General features: G+C 67.4%; 2 protein-coding genes across 4 annotated transcripts in view; both read left to right on the forward strand.

Moving 5' to 3' along the window:
* The first annotated feature begins 168 nt into the window (after nucleotides 1-168).
* On the forward strand, nucleotides 169-13615 carry SEZ6 (seizure related 6 homolog). 2 transcript variants are annotated; one of them, XM_083806084.1, is made up of 17 exons: nucleotides 169-274; nucleotides 7360-7923; nucleotides 7995-8128; nucleotides 8786-8978; nucleotides 9281-9466; nucleotides 9554-9722; nucleotides 10180-10346; nucleotides 10434-10628; nucleotides 10926-11064; nucleotides 11154-11350; nucleotides 11419-11613; nucleotides 11701-11892; nucleotides 11970-12167; nucleotides 12263-12301; nucleotides 12426-12546; nucleotides 12644-12746; nucleotides 13478-13615. In XM_083806084.1, the coding sequence occupies exons 1-17, from the start codon at nucleotides 211-213 to the stop codon at nucleotides 13505-13507; spliced, it is 2886 nt and encodes a 961-aa protein (XP_083662210.1). In that variant the 5' UTR covers nucleotides 169-210; the 3' UTR covers nucleotides 13508-13615. The 2 variants fall into 2 exon arrangements, with proteins under 2 accessions (XP_083662210.1, XP_083662209.1); XM_083806083.1 differs by having other exon boundaries at nucleotides 13462-13607.
* Nucleotides 13616-15019: 1404 nt separating this feature from the next.
* PHF12 (PHD finger protein 12) overlaps nucleotides 15020-20209 on the forward strand; it is a 31442-nt gene continuing 26252 nt past the window's right edge. The window contains exons 1-2 of one of the 2 annotated variants that reach the window (XM_083806671.1): nucleotides 15020-15546; nucleotides 15915-16096. In XM_083806671.1, coding sequence (XP_083662797.1) covers nucleotides 15481-15546; nucleotides 15915-16096 — 248 coding nt within the window. In that variant the 5' untranslated portion in view covers nucleotides 15020-15480. The remainder of the gene's footprint in view (nucleotides 15547-15914; nucleotides 16097-20209) is intronic. The other variant, XM_083806672.1, reaches the window with a different exon arrangement.

Raw genomic sequence — 20209 nt, forward strand, 5'->3', positions numbered from 1 at the left:
GGCGGCGGCGGAGGAGGAGGGGGGGGGGGCGCAGGGAGGAGCCCCCCCGTTTGCAGCCCGCAGGATTGGCGGGCGCCGCACTCGGGGCGTTGGGAGGGGAGGGGACGGGCGGTGGTGTTGGGGGGGGGGGGGGAGGTTCCCGTTGTGTGTCCCCCCCCCCCCCGCCCCGCCCGCAGCGCGGAGCTGTCCGCGGTGCTGCCGCCGCCGGCCATGGGCGCGCTGCTGCTGCTGCTGCCGCCGCTGCTCGCCGCGCTGCTCCGCGCCCCCGCGCACGGTAAGAGACCCCCCCCCCCCCCCAATATTTTACAACCCCCCCCCCGTACCCATCCGACACCCCCCCGTGCAGGTGGCCCCGCTCCAAACTTTGCCAACTTGAGCCCCCCCCCACCTCCTCTCCAGCCTCCTGGTGCGGTGGGGTCACCCCTCTCCTTGCCCCCCCCCCCCCCCCCCCAACAAGCGGTAATCTTGGCATCCCCCCCCCAAAAAAAAAAATATTTTTTTTGGGGGCTTTGCAGCCTGCGACGCTGCCCCCGGGGGGCTCCGGGGAGAGCCCCCTTTACCGGGATGTGAAAAGTGTGTGTGGGGGGGGGGCACGGGGGGGTACACGGAGCACGGCTCGGCACCGCCCGGGGGGACCCGCTCCCCCCCAGCCCCTCGCAGCCCTCCCCCATCCCCCCGGGCAGGCTACGCCCCATTGGGGTCCGCTCCCTCCGTGCAGCCCCCGCTGTGGGGCTGGGGGAGGATGGCGGGGGGTGGGTTGGGGGGGGGCTTTTTGGCCGCTGCGACGCTTGGGGTGACCCCGAGGTGCGGGGAGGGTGGTGGGGAGGCGTGGGGAAGGGCGGGGGGTGGCTTTTCCCAGGGGGAGGACCACCGCCCGCATCCCCCCCCCCCCTCCCCGCCTCGCCGGCCCTAAAACCACCCATGGGTACGGGCACCGTCACCGCCGTGCGGCTCGGCCGCCCCCCACCCCAAAAAAATCAATCAGGGGACCTGGCAAGGTTTGGGGCGCCCCGATCCGCCGTGGCGCAAGCGATGGGGGTCTGGTGGGGGGGGGTCCGTCCCCGTGGGGCGCAGGCTGCGCGGCGGAGCCAGCCGCAGGGAGCAGCCGTGCGGGGAGTTACATAAACTCCCATCTGGCCGCCGAGCCCAGCCGGGAAGGACGCCGTGGCCCCGTGCCCGCCGCTATTCCCGGCTCGCCCCGCCACCCCGGGGCCGCTGGCCTGGCCCTATTCCTCGGGGGGATGTATGGGGACCCCCCCCACTTGGGGTGAAAATTTGGGGTGAGGCTGCGGTGAGCCCTGTTCTGCTGGGGGGGCGGTGGGGATGCAGGGGGGGGTCGCGTCCCTGGCTCCGTTTGGGGTGGTTCTGGCCTGGGAGAGGGGCCCTGGGCAGGGCAGGATTCCCCGGAGGGAGGCTGGTGCTTGCTGTGTCAGTTTAATGATTTCTAATGAGCAATTACCTCTAGTCAGTCCCCTAATTTCTGAATATCAATAAAGTTAATTAAACTCCGCATGTGTATTTCCCCGAGCGGTAGAGGTAGGGATGCCCTGGGAGGTGCTGAGCTCTTCCAGGTGCTGGGAGCGGTGGGGTCCCGTCCGCCCTGTGCCCCCCCCCCCCCGATGTGGTGTCAGGGCCTGGGGCTGCCTGTGGGGTCAGCCCCCCCCCACCTCCCCGTAAGGTGGGGGTCCCAGCCTGGCATGGAATTTTGTGGCACTGCCATGCTCGGCATGGCCTTGGCTCGGCATCGGGGCCGGTGCGTGGTGGGGACGTGGCATGGGGACGGGGACTCGGAGCCCTCGGCCAGGCCAGGGGATTGGAAACGTCCTCAGGTGGTGGTAAGGAAGGGCCTGACCCTGTCCCTCTCCTGCCAGCCCCCCCGTGCTGTGCCCTGGGGGCTGTCCCCGCCTGGGGGGCAGCTCTGGCTCCCCCCTCCCCGGTGCCCACCGGGGCAGCTCCGTGGCGCTGCCGCAGCGAGCGGCTGCGGTACCAGGGCACGGCTCCATCCCGCCTTCCCCACGGCACCCGAGCTCTGAAACCCCAGCAGCCTGGATTTTGGAGGGTCTTTGCCACGCTGAAGGGTCTGGCTTGTGATGAGGGGTCCTAGGAGCGAAGGCAGGCGGCGTGGATCGAGGCTGGGGGGCGCAGGGCCTGGCAGTGCCCCCCCAGCTCTGCTGCTCCATCCATCCTCAGCGAGGCGCACCGTGCCCACGGCAGCGATGTGTTTTGGGGGCCTGAGGTCTGTGTGCGTGCTGGCTGGGGGTCTTTGTGCCCCCCCCGAGGGGCTCTGCGTGCAAGGAGGCGGCCGGGGAAGGAAGCGAGCGAGCATCTGCTTCGGTAATTAACCGAGCGCGCACTCGTCCCCTGCGTGCCTTGGAGGAGTGCATCGCCGCCACGCCGCCGAGCTGCCAGGCCGGGATTATCTGGATAATGCTCTTAAGCAGGGCAGGGGTGCCCCACGGGGACGGCGAGCGCGGCTGGGCCAGTGGCAACCCCTCGCCTGGGAAACTCACCGGGGATGGATCCGGCGCTGGGCTCCGCGCCAGGCATGGTGCTGCTGCCGTGGGGTGCCAGGAGGCTGTGCGCTGCGAAGGGCACGGCAAGGGCAGCGGGGCCGGCTGTGGGGCATGGGGACCACCCTCCCGGGCTGTTTTGGGGACCCCCGGGCTGGCACGGGGCTCGCCGGGGCCGTCGGGTGCTGTGCGGTGCCCGGGGTGGGCTGGGGGCTTTGGGGGCGCAGGCGGCTGCCCCGGGGAGGTGGATGAAGTTGTGTCTCCGGTGGATCCGGCAGGAGAGGATAATTTAGCTTCCAATCAATTCTTTAAATGCGCACAATTGAAAGATTGCCTCTGAAAGCTGCCTATAACCAGGGAGGTAATGGATTCTCTCCAGTAACAGGCGGCGGCGGCTCGGGAGCGGCAGCAGCCCTTCCTCGTGCTGGGGTTCTGCTCCCTAAAGGGCTCCTGGAGGGGGCCGGGGGTGTCCCCAGCTCCCTGCTGGCCCTGGCCCCTGCCGGGACCTGGCCCCGTGCTCCCCGCGGTGGCGGTGACCGTGGCACAGCGTCCTGGTGCTGGGGACACGTCCAGCCCTCAGCCCGCTCGCCGTGCCGCTGGGGGTTATTACGGATATAATTTAAATGCAGTAACGAGCTGCTCTGAAGGGATCAAATATTAATCAGCCGCGCGAGCGCCGCTGTGACCCCGTGAAAAATGGAGAGAGGTGCTCGAAATGCCAGATCATCCGGCGCTGCGCGGGGGCTGTCCCCGGGCAGGGGGGGGGTCTGGCTGTCCCCAGCCGCTGTGGTCCCCTGGGGGGGGCCGTAGCGTCCGCCCTCGGTGGCTTCCAGGCCGAGCTGGGTGGCTCTGCTGTTAGTGTAGGCCCTACGCAAACAGAGCTATGATGGGGCGCTGGGAAGGGTGCAGGGCTTTATGCCGGGGGGGGGATGATCCTGAAGGGCTGGTGGGGGGAATAGGGGAGCGGTTTGGCACCCCCAGAAGCGTCCCCGTGCAGCTCGGCGCCTGCTGGGGCTGGGTTTTGCCTGCGGGGAGGCTGTCGGGGCCGAGCAGCCGAACGCGGAGCCCGACGAGCGGATTTCGTGCGCCGAGCACCGCCGCCTTTCGGTTCTGGTCGCTGGCAGCAGGAGCAGGGACGGGGAGCCGGGGGGGGGGGGGAGGAACACAAAAACTGGGGCAAAACAGTCGCCCGTGCACAGCATTGAGGCTGCTCCATGCAGCCCCGAGCTCAGCCTGGCAGCCAGGGGATGGGGCTGGCACCCCAGGGTGACACGGGGGGGGCTGTTGTGGGGGATTTTGGCACACGGCTGGGGGGGCCGAGGGGGGGCCGCTCCGGGCGCTGTGTGCGTGGGGAGGGGGGAAACGCCGCCGCGAGGCTGGCTGGCTCCGGCAGCGTGCGTGGCGACAGCGATCAGGTCCGAAATAGCAGCAGACATGCAATTTATCATCGCCGCTGCTCATGGAAATCGCCGTACAAATGCATTAGCGCCGCCGGGAGCAGGGGCGGCACAGAGGGGATGGGGACACTGCGACCCCGGGGCACCAGCCTCCCCGGGGCCCCAACCCATCGGTGGCCCCAGTCTGGGGTCACCAAGGGAGGAAGGGGACAGGCTGACCCCCCCCAGAGCCCCCAGGCTCCCTGCTCGGTGCCGGCGGTGCTGGGTGCCAGGGGGCTCGGTGCCGGTGCGTCGCAGCGCGTGCCGGCGGCGCAGTTGGATGTCGGCTGGCGGCTCGGCCGCGATGCTCCGGGGAACCGACTGCGGCGACATGTGACATGTGTCAGCGGGTAAATGACTGTTCAATTCAAGGAGAATCGCAAAACATACAAGGTCAAACGCCTCCCTGCGAGCGCCACCATGAATATTAAAGCCGGGCTGTGCCGCGAGCTGCCGGGGCTGGAAGCCGCGCTCGCCCACGGTGTCCCCGGGGGCAGCCCCTCGTGTGTCCCCTGCTGCTGGACCGGGTCCTGTCCCTGCTTGTCACCTCCCCGGAGAGGGGACAGCAGCCCCGGTTTGGTCGTGGAGGCACCAGGGTGGTGCCCACCTGCACCCACGTGCAGTCTGCATGTGCCCACCCACCCCCATCCGTGCTCGTGCGCCACCCACCTGCATCCTGGTGCTGCCTGCGCGTGCTGCCTGCGCCCACCCACGGGTGCCCGTCCCTGCCTGCTCCCACCCACGCTCCCTGCCTGCTCCTGGGCACCCAGGAGGGTGTCCCAGTCCCCGCGCCACGTCCCCATCCCTGGGGACACCGAGGCAGGTGGCAGAGATGGGGAGCTGCCATCATTCAGGCACGTCCCCGCGGCTCGTGATGCTCAGTCTGGTGGCACCGCACGTGCCCGTGGTGGCTGGGGACCACGGGAGGGTGGCTGGGGACTGGGGGATGGTGGCTGGGGACCGCGGGGTGCTGAGCGTGGCGCCGGCTGCCTGACAGCTCATTCATCACAGCTGCCAGCCCTGGCCACGGGGGCAAAGCCAGATTGGTTTTAAATTGGAAAATAAACCTCGGCTCCTGCATGTCCATGGCCCCTGCCCTCGCTCCGGGCAGGGGACCCAGCTCCCTGCACCGATCCTGCACCCCGGCTGCGTGCCACCACCCCCAGGATGGGGAAACTGAGGCACGGCGCAGGGCCGCTGCCTGGGGCAGCCGAGCGTCTCGCCCCGTCCCGGCTGCTTTGCCGGGCGCTGTGTTATTGCTTTATTTGCCGGCCGTATTGATCGGCGCTCCCCGGGCGGCTGCGTGCCTGCTTATTTATTTATTTGCGACACCAGCCGCGATTGATTTCTGCCGGGGGGGCGGCCGCCCGCCGCAGACGGATTAGTCTCCAGCATCTCTCCGGCTCGCGGCCGCCGTTAATAGACTCCCGCTCGGCAAAGCCGATGTGACGGATTAGGACCCCGGCCCGGCCGCAGCCACGTGCCCCGCATGCCAAGAGGGCACCTAAGGGGACGGAACGACCCCTTTGGAAGGGTCTCTGCCCCCCCCCCCCCCCCGAGAGCACCAGGCCCCAGGGTGCTGGGTAGCAGGGGTCCTCTGTCACCAGCCCCCACCCACCTTAGGGACCCAGGAGGGGCACAGCCATGGCACGGTCACTGGAGATAAGCTGCTTAGAGACGTCTGTGGAGGTGGAGGTTGTAATCCCCGCGGTGCTTGAGGGGCATGGTGGTGGCATCTGGGCACGCTCTGGTTTTCTGCGGTGCCCCCAGCACCCCGTGTCCCCCGAGGGTCAGGAGCATCCCCAGTCCCCGAGCATCCCCTGCTACCCAAAATCATCCCCTGGTACCCAGAGCATCCCCACGTAGCTGGAGCACCCTTGTGGCACACAAAACACCCTCGTGGCACCGCGAGCATCCCGTGGCACCCAGGGCACCGTGGTGTCCAACCTAAGGATGCTCTAGGAGCCCTGCCCCATCCACACAGCTCGGATGCGTGCCGCCGTGCCCGCAACGCCCTGAGCAGGCGAGATGCTGTGGGCAGGGGGTGTGAGGGGCCGGGGGGGGGGACATCTCTGCCCCAGCACCCCCGTTTGCTGCGTGGGACAGCTCGCGAGCGGCGCAGGACCAGGCCCGGGGCACCGATCTGCTATATAAAAGCCTAAAAGAGCTTTTTGGCGCCCTTCAATATAAACTCATTAACTTTTATGTTCTAATAAATGGATCCTATTAGAAAATAATTCTGGCGGTGCCGGGGGGCAGGTTAAGCTCGCGGAGGCGTTGTGGCTGGGCGCTCACCCCCTGGGCAGCGGGGGGACTACTGGGGGGGTGGCAGCAGCGGGGGGGACACGCGGGGACAGGGTGACAGGACGGCGGGGACAGCTGCAGCACCCAGCAGCTCCCCCCACGCTGCTCTCCGAAGCTAATGTCTCTTAATAGTCCCTTAAAAGTGGCAGTCGCAGAGTAATTAATCTTTGCGGGGCCCTGCCCTGCTACGGCTCAGTATAATTACCCGGTAATTGGCAGTATCGTGTCATCAGCGCCAGTGCGCGGCGCCGCGCGGCGAGATGTGCCCATGCGCCCTGCTCCGTGCCACGTCGGGGTGCTGAGCGTCACCGTCACCCCCCCGGCACCACAGCACGGCCAGGCTGAGGGCTGAGCCCCCCCCCCCCCCCAGACCCCACGGTGGCTCAGTGGCTCGTTAGGGCTGATGAAATCCTGTTCTCATTTGGGTTAATTGGGGTGTTTGCAGAGCCGGGCGTTGATGCGCAGGGGGCTGGGAGGTGGCACAGGGGGGTCCCCAGGGCTGTGGGTGGCAGCAGAGAGGGGGCTCGGTTTGTCATTTTTTGGGGTGCTGGTGGGGCACGGTCCCAGCGTTGGGGCTCCGGTGACGGCCCCGTGGCAGCCCCCTGCACGTCTGCGCCATGGGGATGGGGGTCCTGAGGGCTCCCTGCCATGGAGAGGACAAGCTGAGGCCTGGGCTGCCCCCAGCAGGGCTGATTTCAGAGGATAGGAGGGCACCCCTTAACGTGCAGCGTGACACAGCTGTGCGTTAATTAGCCAAGCCTTAATTGCCCACACTGCCCCGGTGAAGAGCACACTGGGGCGAGGTGCGGCAGAGCCCTGCTGTGTGCGGGTGATGCGCTCGCTTGCTGCCGTGGCTCAGGCCCTGCTTACCCGGGAACGTGTCTGGAGAAAGCGATCAGCTTTATTGACAGCCCTCGGTCCCCGTGCCTTCGCTTTCTTCCCCGTGGCGCAGCACCGCTGTGCTGGGAGCATGGCCGAAAGGTCCGGGTGGCACCGTAGTGTCACCATGTGTGGCATCAGCCCTGCGTGGTGCAGGTGCCCTCCGTGGTGCAGCACCAGCCTGTGGTGCAGCACATGTCCCCACCACCCCTCACTCTCTCCTCCCCCAGGCTTCAATGGGCTGCAGGGGAAGGCCGGGGAGAGCTCGGAGGCCGAGGGGGACCCCACGGCGCTGCCCACGCCGGCCGAGCGGGAGGCCGAGGCGCACTTCGTCAGCACGGCGCCCACCCTGAAGCTGCTCAACCACCACCCGCTGCTGGAGGACCTGCTGCACGAGGCCTTCCTGAAGAAGGATTACCTGGCCCAGGCACCCTTCCCGCCCGCCCTTCCCGGCCCCATACTGCCTGCTGATGCCCTGCGGCCAGCCCCTGGCCCCCCAGCCCCCCGGTCCCCTCCTCGTGCCCCCGCCTTGCCCCGTGCCGCCTTCCCCACCGCCCCCCTGACCACGCCGGCAGAGCGCCCGGGGCCGTGGGGGGAGCCGTGGGGGATCACGCCGGGCGCAGACCCCTCGCCGTCACCCACTGCGGGGTCAGGATCGAGCCCCGCAGCCCCCAGCCGGGTGCCCACCACCCCCGGCACGTCCCCGGGGGGCACTGGGGTCTCTGGGGACGAGGAGGGGACCACCACCACCTCCACCATTACCACCACCACCGTCACCACGCTGCAGGGGCCAGGTGAGCGCCGGGAGGGAGATGGGGGGGGCCAGAAAGACACGGGGCTGACGCGGGGGTCTCCTTGTCACCAGCCCCGTGCAACCGGACGCTGGCAGGCCCCGAGGGCTGGCTGGTGTCCCCAGAGCCGGCCGGTGCCCCGTATGACAGCAGCCTGGACTGCACCTACACCATCTCCGTCTACCCTGGCTATGGCGTGGAGATCAAGGTGAGCTGCGGGTGGCCCGGGGCACGAATCCCTGACTCCACGCGTGGCCCTGCAGGGCGCAGAGAGCAGACGGCCCCGTCCCTGTCCTTGTCCCCATCCCTGTGCCACTGTCCCAGGAGAAACAGCTCAGGGCATCTCCCACCCTCGGGCTCCAGAGCAGAGACGTGGGTGCTCGGGGCTGGCGCGATGCCCCGTGGCTGTCGGCTGCCACGGCTGGCACCTGTTGATGAAGAAGCAATATAGGATTTAATTAACGACGGCACTGACCCAATCTGGCATCGCCAAAAGCCGCCTGCAAGCAGCAGGCAGCAGCACGGGGTTGCTGCTCCGCGCTCAGCCCCAGCTCGCAGAGCAGCGCTCACTGGTGCCGCCGTTCATCACCGCGCAGCGCTGCTTAATTAACATCATTAACAGCAAATTGCTCCGGAGTGCTGGAGCACACGCCTGGCTGCCGCGGGCCCGGCCGTGCCGCAGGGCTCCGGCACAACCGGCGGCTGGGCTCTTGCTGCTCCATGTGCCACGGGGAGATTTACGGCGGTGCTAACCGTGTTTGAAAGGCGCTGCCCTGCGCGGACAAGCTCCGGCGCGCTATCAACCGCGGGAGATCCCGCTGCCGGGGAGCGCGGTGACAACCCCCCCGTCCCCCCCCCTCCCCAGGTGCACAACATCAGCCTGGCCGAGGGCGAGACACTGACGGTGGAGAGCGCGGCGGGTCTGGAGCCCGCGGTGCTGGCCAACGAGTCCTTCCTGCTGCGGGCCCAGGTCATCCGCAGCCCCGCCAACCTGCTCACCCTGCGCTTCCAGAGCCCCCAGCCCACCAGCCCCGGCTCCTACCGCTTCCACTACCAAGGTACGGGGCGCTGCCGGCACGGCTGACACCCCGCGGGGTGCTCCCTGTCCCTGGGGGGTGCCCCCGTTGGTGTGGCACCAATCCGCAGCACGGCAAGCCGTGCCGCCGCCGGGTTAAGCAGGCACTGACCGGTGAGGTACGCTAATGGAGAGATAATTAGCACGAAAAATTACGCTCTCAGTGGGCACCATCAGCAATATTACCGATATGCAGGGGGCTGGGGATGGGGGCTGGGTGCAGGACCCCCATCCTGTGGTCCGGAGGGGTCCGTCCTGCCCCGTGACACCGCCACCCGCCCCCAGCCTACCTGCTGAGCTGCCCCTTCCCATCACGGCCCGCCTTCGGCGACGTCTCGGTCAGCAGCCTGCACCCCGGCGGGGACGCCCGGTTCCGCTGCGCCGCGGGCTACCAGCTGCAGGGCGCCCGCCTGCTCACCTGCCGCAACGCCACCCGGCCCTTCTGGAGCGCCCGCGAGCCCCAGTGCATGGGTGAGCCCCAGTGCATGGGTGAGCCTCCTGCGGGGACGCGGCCGGTGCCACTCAAGCACCCATTGACCATCCCTGCCCATCCCGCAGCGGCGTGCGGCGGGGCGGTCCGTAACGCCACGGTGGGACGCGTCGTCTCCCCCGGCTTCCCCGGGAACTACAGCAACAACCTGACCTGCCACTGGCTGCTGGAGGCGCCCGCCGGCCACCGCCTGCACCTCCACTTCGAGAAGGTCTCGCTGGCCGAGGATGATGACAGGTTTGGGTCCGCACGGGGTGGGAGTGGGGGAGAGGGGGCACCTCGGGACAGCCCCACGCCATGCGAGGGGATGGAAGGTGTTGGCCATGCCGAAGGAGGGGTGATGTTGGCCGTGCTCAAGGAGAGGCGGTGGCCGTGTTCAAGGATGGGTGCTGTTGGCCGTATCCAAGGATGGGTGCCGTTGGCCGTGTTCAATGATGGGTGCTGTTGGCCATATTCAAAGGTACCGTTGGCCATACCGGGGGATGGAGACCACTGGGCACACTCAAGGCTGGGTGCCGTTGGCCATGATCAGGCATGGGCACCGTTGGCCATGTCCTAGGGTCGGTGCCCTTGGCCATATCCAAGGACGGGTGTCATTGGCCATGATCAGAGATGGGTGCTGTTGGCCATGCCCAAGGATGGGTGCTGTTGGCCAGGGCTGGTGCAGCACCCTGACCCTGCGGCGCCTTGGCAGGCTCATCATCCGCAACGGGAACAACGTGGAGGCACCTCCGGTGTACGACTCCTACGAGGTGGAGTACCTGCCCATCGAGGGGCTGCTCAGCACCGGGCGCCACTTCTTCGTGGAGCTCACCACCGACAGCAGCGGGGCCGCCGCAGGCATGGCGCTGCGCTACGAGGGTATGGGTTCGGGTCACAGGGGGGAGGCACTGGGGCATCCCCACACCCCCCCCAGGACCCCACAGACCTCTGCACGTGTGCCCACAGCCTTCGAGCAGGGGCATTGCTACGAGCCCTTCGTCAAGTACGGGAACTTCACGGCCAGTGACCCCCGGTACCCCGTGGGCACCACGGTGGAGTTCAGCTGTGACCCTGGCTACACGCTGGAGCAAGGCTCCACCATCATCGAGTGCGTCGACCCCAGCGACCCGCAGTGGAACGAGACGGAGCCGGCGTGCCGCGGTGGGCACCGGAGACGGGGGGCTGTGGGTGCTGGAGCTGGGGGTGCAGTGGGTGCTGGAGCTGGTGGGTGCTGGAGATGGGGATGGGTCACCAGGGATGGTGGAGCCACCATGGCATGGCACGTGCTGGAGGTAAGTGCCACGATGCTGGGTGCAAGATTTGGGGCGCCAAAGCGGGTGCTGGAGCTGGGGGGGGGGGCATGGTGGGTGCTGGAACCGGGATGCCGTGGTGGGCACCCATGGTGGGTGCTGTGGCGAGTGCCCCCACGGCGGTGCCGAGCCCGGCGTGCGCCCGCAGCGGTGTGCAGTGGGGAGCTGACGGACGCGGCCGGCGTGGTGCTGTCGCCCAACTGGCCGGAGGCGTACGGCAAGGGCCAGGACTGCATCTGGGGGCTGCACGTGGAGGAGGACAAGCGCGTCATGCTGGACGTCCGCGTGTGAGTGCGGGGGGGGGGTCTGCGGCACGGGGATGGGGTGGGGGGGACACCCACGCATCCCCTGCCCTCGTGCTCTGTGTGCTCCCCAGGCTGCGGCTGGGCGCCGGGGACGTGCTCACCTTCTACGACGGGGACGACCTGACGGCGCGCATCCTGGGCCAGTACACGGGCGCCCGCGGCCGCTTCAAGCTCTTCGCCTCCAGCGCCGATGTCACCATCCAGTTCCAGTCCGACCCCGGCGCCGGCGTCTTCGCCTACCGGCAGGGCTTCGTCATCCACTTCTCCGGTGAGCCCCGCGGCGGGGACGGGTGTTGGCGTTCCCCGCGTCCCCTTCTCACCCCGCTGTCCCCGCAGAGGTGCCCCGCAACGACACGTGCCCCGAGCTGCCCGACATCGCCAACGGCTGGAAGACGGCCTCGCAGCCCGAGCTGCTGCACGGCACCGTCGTCACCTTCCACTGCTACCCCGGCTTCGAGCTGGCCGGCACCGACCTGCTCATGTGCCACTGGGACCTGACGTGGAGTGGCGACCTGCCCTCCTGCGAGCGGGGTGAGCGGGGACACGCGCCCCCCCCCCGTCCCCTCCTGCCACCCCGTCCCGCGGCCGCCCTCACCGCCCCGTCCCTCCCGCCCGCAGTCACCACCTGCCGGGACCCCGGGGACGCCGAGCACAGCCGCAGGGTGGTCTCCAGCCCCAAATTCCCGGTGGGGGCCACCGTGCGCTTCGTCTGCGACAAGGGCTACGTCCTGGCGGGCGCCGGGCTCCTCACCTGCCACGACCGCGCCTCGGGGGGACCCAAGTGGAGCGACCGCCTGCCCAAGTGCATTCGTGAGTCGGGCGCCCCGGGGGCTGGTGGCACCCTGGGGACGAGCCGGGTGCTGACCAGGCCGTGCCCTCGCCCGCAGCGGAGGCGTACGAGCCCTGCCACAACCCCGGCGTGCCCGCGGGCGGGCGGCAGAGCCCCGAGCGGCGGCTGTACCCGGCGGGGGCCACGCTGCGCTTCTCCTGCGCCGCCGGCCGGGCGCTGCTGGGCGAGGGCAGCCTGCGCTGCCTGCCCGGGCACCCCTCGCGCTGGAGCGGCTCTCCTCCCATCTGCAAGGCGGGTGAGCGGACGCCCACCCCCCCACCCCCCGCCCCGGCACCCCTGCGGACCCCCCCCCGCTGCTCCCCGCTGATGCCGGCTCCTTTCTCTCCCCAGCCTCCTACGATGAGTTTTACAGCAATCGCAACCTGGATGGTAAGGGAAATCGGTTGAGGGCTTGCTGGGGCACCCTTGGGTGCCAGGGCGCGGTGGGCACCCGGGGGTGCAGCCGTTGCTGGGTGCCCCCCCGTTGAGCCCCCCCCGCTCCCCCCCGGGGCAGCCGTGGCCAAGGCTGTGCCCTCGGGGCCGGCGCTGGAGGGCACCAACGTGGCCATCGCCGTCTTCCTGCCCGTGCTGGTGGTGGCCCTGCTCATCGGAGGCGTTTACCTCTACTTCTCCAAGTGAGTGCCCGCTGGGGGGGGGTCCCCTGCACCCAGCCGGGCCCCCCCCCGGCCCCGACCCCCACCACTGCCCCCCCCCGGCTCCGTCTCCCCGCAGGCTCCAGGGGAAGCCGGCCCTGCAGCTGCCCCTCGCCGGCTCGCACCCCTACGACCACATCACCGTGGAGTCGGCGTTCGACAACCCCACCTACGAGACCGGAGTAAGCACCGGCCCCCCCCTGCCCCGATAGCCGGGGGTGTGGACCCCCCCCCCCGGGACCACACCAGGGACCTGGGCTGTGTGCCCCCGGGGGTTGCGTGTTGGGGGTGTGCAGCCAGGAGCCCGTGCACCCCGTGGGGAATGAGTGGGATGGGATATGGGTCTCGGGGAGCGTGTACGGGATGGGACGCGCGTCCCCTGGGCCATCTATAGGATGGGATATAGGTCTCGGGGACCCTGTATGGGGTGGGACGTGCACCCTTGGGGCCACCCAGTGGATGGGACGTACATCTCGGGGACCGCTTATGGGATGGGATATTCATCCCTGGGGCTGTCTATTACATGGGACGTTCATCTTGGGGACCGTGTATGGGATGGGACGTGCGTCCCCGGGACCGTGTATGGGATGGGACCGTGTATGGGATGGGATGTTCATCCCCGGGGCCATCCATTAAATGGGACGTCCACCTCGGGGACCCTGTACGGGGTGGGACACCCATCCCGGCGCTGTGACGGGGTGGGACAGCCCTCCAACGCCCCCCACACGGGATGCAGCACCATCCCTGGGATCTGTAGGACGAGGCGCCCACCCGGGGACCACGCGTGGGATGGGACGTATCCCCCCCCCACCCCCCCCCGAAACCACAGGGGGTGGGAGATGGCTCACCCCCGCCCCGGGCACCCCGCAGCACCAGGGGGTGTCCAACCCCTCGCAGTCTGTTTCCTTTGCAGGAGACGAGGGAATACGAGGTGTCCATCTAGGCGAGGGTGCCGCAGCCCCCTCCTGAGCCCCCCCCGCGCCTGCTGCCCCCCCCCCCCCCCAGGGGGCCAGGCACACCTCTCGCAAGGAGCCCCCAGCGGGAGCCCCCCCCCCCCCCCCCGCCACCCCAACCCCCCCCAAGACCCCCGTGGGGTCTCCCCCAGCCCCCCCTGACCCCCCTGTTCTGGGTGGGCAGGGGGTGCTGAGTCCGTCCCCCCCAGCCCCAGCGATGGAGGGCACCCCCCAAATGGGGCAGGGGGGGGCACGAGGCTGCGGGGAGCCCCCAGGGAAGGGCAGGGCTCCCCGGGGGGCAGCCTGAAGGTGCCAGGGGGGGCGTGGGGGGGGGGCAGCCAGCAAGGTAATGGGGTGTCCTTGGGGGGGGGACACACGAGGGGGGGCTCGGGGTGCCCCCAACCCACCCCCAACCCCCTCCTGACCCCAGTGCCCCCAGCATGCTGCCCCCCCCGGTGTGTCCCCCCCCTGCTTGCTTCACCCTCCCGGGGGATGGGGGGCACCTATGGGGGTGTCCCCGTGTCCCCCCCCCCCCCAAAAAAAAAAAACCCGCACGTCCTGGCACCCTACGGGGGCCGGATCCAGGCCCCCCCCAGCCCCGGGGTGCCAGGGCGGGCAGGGGGGCACCGGGCACGGCTGTGTCCCTGTGTGTCCCCCCACCCCCGGCTGGGGCTGGGGGTGTCACACAGGGGGTGTGTGCCCCCCCCCCCGCCCTTTTCAGAGGAGCCCCCCCCCCCCCATCTTTTGGTCGGTTCATTAATAAAAAAGCGGTGTTTTAGAAGAAATCCCGGCGTGGTGCTGAGCGGGGGGGGGGAGGGGGGCGCCCGGGGGGTCGTGGGGGGGGGTCCCTGGGGTAATGGGGGGGGGGTCCTTGGGGTAACGGGGGGGTCCCTGGGGTGGGGGTGGGGGCACCTACTGCCCTGTAACCCCCCCATACCACTCTGTAACCCCCCCCCCGGGCTGGGCACCGCGCCCCCCACCCAAGGGTGCTCCCTGCAGCACCCCTGGGTGCTCCCCACGCTGCTCCCCCCCCCCCCCAGCACCCACCCCCTGGGTGCCCCCCGCAATTCGCCCCCCCGTTTTCCGGATGCACTGCACCTTTAAGAGGCGTGGCCCCCGCCGCGGTGACGTCAGGCGCGCTCTCCGCGCGCCCTCTGCCGGCGCGCCAAAACCAGCGCCCCGCGCCGTGACGTCACCGCGCTGCTCTAACCCCACCCCCCCACCCCCCCCCCGTCCCCGGAACGTGACGGCGGCCACGCGCCTGCGCGCACGCCCTCCTCCTCCGCGCCTGCGCCGCGCCTGCGCGGGAAAAGGGGCGGGGCGAGCCGGGTGGGCGGGAGGCGGTGCCAGCGGCGCGCATGCGCACTACCCCCCGCGGGCTCCCCCTCCCCTCCCCTCCGCCGAGAGAGCGGGAGGCGGGGGAGGGGCGCCGGCGGCGGCGGCGGCGCGGGCCGCGCATGCGCAGTGAGGGGGGGGCGGCGGGGCGCGGGCTGCGCGTGCGCGGGGGGCGGCGGCGGCGGCGGCGGCGGCGGCGGCGGCGGCGGCGGCGGGGCCCGGGCGGGTGCGGAGCGCAGCGGGGCGGTGCGGGGCGGGGGCCGCTCCCCCCCCACCTCTCCGGTAACACGGTGATGGCAGCGGGCGTCGGGCCCCCCGCAGCCGCCCCCGGGCCCGGCTGGACGGCGAGGAGGAGGAGAACGGCGGCGGAGGGCAAAGCGCAGCGGCCCGTGGGTTAGGGCCTGAGCCGCTCGGCCAGGAGCGGGAGGGGGCGGGGGGGGCTCCTCGGTGCCCTCCCGGTGCAGCCCCCGTACCCTCCGGTAGCTCGTCCCGTCCCCCTCCCCCTCCTCCTCCTCCTCCTCCTCCTCCTCCGCCGCCCAGCTCTCGCTCGCTCCCTCCCCGCCGCCCGCCGTGTGTGTGTGTGGGGTCGGGGGGGGGGGCTCCCGGGGCCGCTCCCGGGGCTGGATGAATGTGGGAGAAGATGGAGACCAAGACGATCGTCTACGACCTGGACACCTCCGGGGGGCTGATGGAGGTGAGGCCCGGCCGCGGGAGGTCGGGGGGGGGCACAGACACCGGGTCCCGGTTCCAGCCGCCGGGGGGGGTGGGCACACACGGGGACCCCCCCCCCTTTTTCTCCGGTCTCCCCCCCCCAAAAAAAAAAAAAAAGCCCCGTGGCCATAGAAGGAAGTGTGGAGGGAAGGCGGCGGCTCGCCCAATCCCCGGGAGAGGCCCCTGCAGGGCGCGGGGCGGGCCCGGCCGCCGCCATCACCCCCCCCAACCCCGGGGTAGGCCCGGAGAGGGGGGGGGGGGGGGGGGGAGGAGAAGGGCACCGGGGGTCGTGGGGTTGGGCTCCGGAGCAGCCCCTCAGAGCCCCGCCGGGTGTGTGTGTGCGTGCCGCAGCAAATCCAGGCCCTGCTGGCTCCCCCCAAGAGCGAGGATGGGGAGAAGAAGAGCAGGAGGCCCGAGAAGGAGCCCCGGCGGAGCGGCAGGGCCACCAACCACGACAGCTGCGATAGCTGCAAGGAAGGAGGGGACCTGCTCTGCTGCGACCACTGCCCCGCCGCCTTCCACCTCCAGTGCTGGTAAGGCTCCCGGCCTCGCTTCTGGCTTCCCCCGGCTCTCCCGGCCCCCCCCTGCCTCCCTCCGGGTCCGGCTCGATTCCTTCCCTCCCCGTCCTCCTCCGGCACCTCCCGCTCCCCGTTAGATCCAGGAGGGCCGAGCGGGGCCGGGAGGCCAAAATTAAAAAAATAAATAAATAAATAAAGGAGGCGCGAACCCCCCCTCCGCGAGGCCTGCCACGGCGCGAAGGCGGCACCCCACCGTTTTGGGGGCACGCACCGCGACACCCCCCCCCGGGTGCCTCCAGCCTCCTTTCTTTTTGTGCCGAGAGGCCCCGAGGAGAGGCGAGGCCGCGGCCTGGCCGCTTCGCTGCTCCTGCCCGCAGCAGGCCTGCCGCCTCCCCCCCCTGCCCCCGGGGCCTTCGGCTTCCCCTCCTCGCCCCTTGGCGAGGGGACGCCCCCCGGGGGGGGGTCTCCTGGGGGTCTCCAACCCTGGGGGGAAGCCGCGGCCGCGTTGTCGTCCCCCCCCCGCGCAGGGCCTGACGTTCCCGGCGCTTCCGTGCTGCTGCAGCTGCTGGGAATAATGGAGGTTGCTGTCTCTGTGCCTCCCTGCCTCACTGTTTACAATATGGCGACCTTCCTTTAAATTATATTTTTATTCTCAGCGCCATTTTGGCTGCCTATATGACTCCCAAACCCTCGCGGCCCTCCCCGAGTATCTCGGTCGTGCAAATACCTTCCCCCGTGGAAATCCAGGCCTCCGGAGTTTAAAATTGGCCCGGCTTATTCCTTTCCCTCCTTTTTTTTTTTTTCCTTCCTCCTGACTCCGGAGACCTGCTTATCTCATCCCTGTGCGCTGTGAATTTTCGGGGTGGCCGGCTCCTCTCTTTGCCCAGAGTTGGTGCGGCTTTGTTGATAAAAAAAAAAAGGCAGAGCTTTTTTTTTTCTTTTTTTTTTTCTTTGCATGCAAATCTCGGGGCCGTGGCGCGGAGGTGCGCGCGCGGAGGCGGTTTGTGAGGCTGCAGCGGGGAGGAGGGCTCTGGGTCCTCGCCTCCTCGGCGCTTCCCCCAGCTCGCAGCACGGCACAAAAGCCGCTGGGCGAAGGAAAAGCACCTGAACTTTTCCCAGCCCCGAAGTTTCCTCCTCTCCCGCGCGGGGAGAGCCCAGGTGCGGCGGGGGGCAGCCCTGCTGCCCGTGTCGCTCGCTCAAACAGTTGACGCGGGCTGGTGTGAAATGAGCGCAGGCAGAGCGGGTAACGGGGTGGAGGAGGGAGCGGGGCGAGTCAAACAGCTGGAGCTCGGGCGCACGGAGTATTCTTCCTTAGGGGAGATTTTTTAACCGCATTCCTTTCTCTCTTTCATGCTTTGGAGCTTTGTTTGCTGCCCTGTTACAGCTGTCTCCTTCTTTTTTTTTCCTTTTTTTTAATTTTTTTTTTCCTTTCGCTCGGCGGTTATGCCGTGTTCACGCGCTAATTGCAGGTCTCTGAGCGCTTATTAAACCGATGGCTGATACCGGGAAGGCTGAGCGTGCGGTCGCAGTCGTGCAGGGAGTGTCCCGTTAGCAGCGCGCGGCCGGGCCAACCTGACAATGCTGTAGCGTGCAGCCATGACATCATCCCTGCTGCCCCGGGGAAGTGCCGCTGGTGGTAGCGCACATCCTCCGCGCTTACTAGAATGACACCAGTGTTTTCTCGTCCAGCCTTCTCGGCGGGCTCTAATTTAAGGTTTTTTTTCCTCTTTGTTTTGGGTGTATTTGGTTAAAAGGCGGCGTTTGCTTTCAGGTGCTCTCGAGCACGTCCTGAGCTTTCTCTTGCTGAGGCCGGAGCAGTGGCTAGGACGTCAGATTTTGAGACGGGAGACCTGTCAACTAATGCTGCAAAGTTTCTCGCTTGGCTCTGAATCCTAGTTAACCTCAGCCTTAAACGAGTCCGCTCCCTGCGGGGCCACATCTGGCTAAATTCCATGACTTAATCTGGCAGGTTTCTTGCAGCTGGTCAGTGGGAAATGGCCGCGTAGACCAGACAGCCGGGGAGCTTTGGCTGGGCCCGGGTTGAGTTGGTTTGCGTTATAGTCACAAAAATCCTTTGGCTAACTAGTCGCCCTTCAGGACAGGACCAGAAGGTACGGTTCTGATTGTTCGTTCCCGCGTTTCTCACCTTCCTTGGGACATCTCCTGGGTGAGCATTCGGGCGACCAGCAGAAGCCCAAAGCCTGCTGCGTGCTTCTCCTGAGGGCGTTGGGCCCCGTCCTGCCTTCCTGCTCCTCGGCCTCTCTCTGCCGCGCCGCTGAGGCCTCCGAGCAGACCAGGTTGTGTCAGAGGGATGCTGGGGTTTTATTTCCATGTTTTCTTCCCCTTACCTCCTACATCTTGCTTAAAGTAAACTTCCGTTCTGGATATAAACTTAGGCATAAAGGCTGCACTTGCAACTTCCTTTCTGCCTCCTTTCTTTTCTTTTTTTTTTTTATTTAAAGAACAGCAGCTGTAATGCAATGCTTGCTTTAAGTAATTAGAACAGCAGTTTCAATATGCTGCTGTAGCATGGTAGCTGAATTGTGTCAACAGCTTAACTGTTCTTTAAATATTTATTGTAAGCTTTAGCACCAGGTTGCATTTATTATCAATATAGGAAACAAAAAGCTCTTAATAGGCCAAGGAATTGTGATCGGTCCCGTACAGGAGAGGCCATACCATGGTGGGAAACGAACGGCGAGGTGTGATCAGCCCGGGTTAACGCAGTGGGCTGGAGACAAGCCTGGCCCGTAAACCAGAGTCATTTCTTTCTGTGTAGGAAAGGCTCCTCGGCGTCGTGTCGTACACACCTGCAGTGAGTGCGTCGGTTCTTTAGCGAAGAAGTTTCTGGGTCACAAGCTTGCCTCTCCTTGAAAAAGGAGCTGCACGGGTCGCCCGGTGCCGCCGTGCTGGGGTTCGGGGGGCACCACGCGTGGTCCTGGCACGCTTTGCAGTTGTTCCACTGAGCGCTGGTTGGAAATGAGGATAAGCATAAGTAAGAACAAGCGACTTGGTCCCCGACCCCGTCGTCTTCTGTGGAAACCAGAACATGCTCGGCCAAAGCGCTGACAACTTGCCGCGTCTGGCGGCGTTGCGCGTCTCTGCGGGTAAATACCAGGTTCTGGCGAAGCACCGGGGGAACGGCTGCGTTTCTGGGGGTGGAAGCGCCTCCCCGGTTCGTCTGCTGGGGTTTCGGCTCTTCTCACAGCGCCAGCTCTCCGGGGGCTGCTGCGAGGAGGTCGCAGGTAACCTGCCGTGGTTGGAGGCATGCAGGGAAGCGTACAATCCCTTGCAGATACTTAGTTTTGACACGCTTGGATTAATATCACAGTCAGGTGGCTGTCTTCAGGTTTGAACTTCCAGAGGGGCTTTTTTCTCACCTTGGGACTTCTTGGAAGCAGAGCATACGGCTCCTAGCTCCCAAGCCCATGCTCTTTGTAACCTGGGCTCGGGCCGTGGTGCAGGAAGCATTTTGTCCTGATGTTCTGTGCTAACTCAGGCCCCTTGCAGTGGTGTGTGTGCGCCCTGCCTTCGCGCAATTGAAAAACAATTTTATTTCCCAGCACTTCTGCTATTCTTCCCATTGATATCCCCCTCCTGGTGTGTGGTTGCCAGAACTCCCTGTATTTTCTTAAGCTGTCGGTAAACAAGAGTTCGCATTGAAGCTGGTTCGCAAGGCGAGCGGTGTTGCAAATTCGTTACAGCGTCAGCGGAGGATTAGAGAGATCCCTGCGAGAGGAAAAGTTTCGTTAGCGAGCTGGGGGAGGGGAGCGCCGACGGGAGGGAGAGCTAACACAGCCCGGTTTTGTGTTTCTTTTCAAGTCTCGCTGCGAGTTCCTGCTTGGAGGAGCCCTCTTCAAAATCGCTCACCTCGCCGGGCGCTGCCGTTCGAGTCCTTCTTAAAACCTGGCTTGGGAGCTTTGCTGCTAGCGTGGCAGAGCGACCCGAGCTGCCTACATCCCGCTGGCTGCCCCTTAACCGTAAGCAGACGGTGCTGCTGATGCCGGGACGCTGCCCGGCAAAACGGCTTCCCCTGCGGGCTGCATCCCCCCGCGGCCGTGCCGGGAGAAGCACGCCAAATCCCGAGCGGGGCCCGCGAGTTCCATCAGACTTTTTGCAGCGCCTGCC

This window comes from Anser anser (genome assembly GCF_964211835.1).
Source record: "Anser anser genome assembly, chromosome: 20".
NCBI lineage: Eukaryota > Metazoa > Chordata > Aves > Anseriformes > Anatidae > Anser > Anser anser.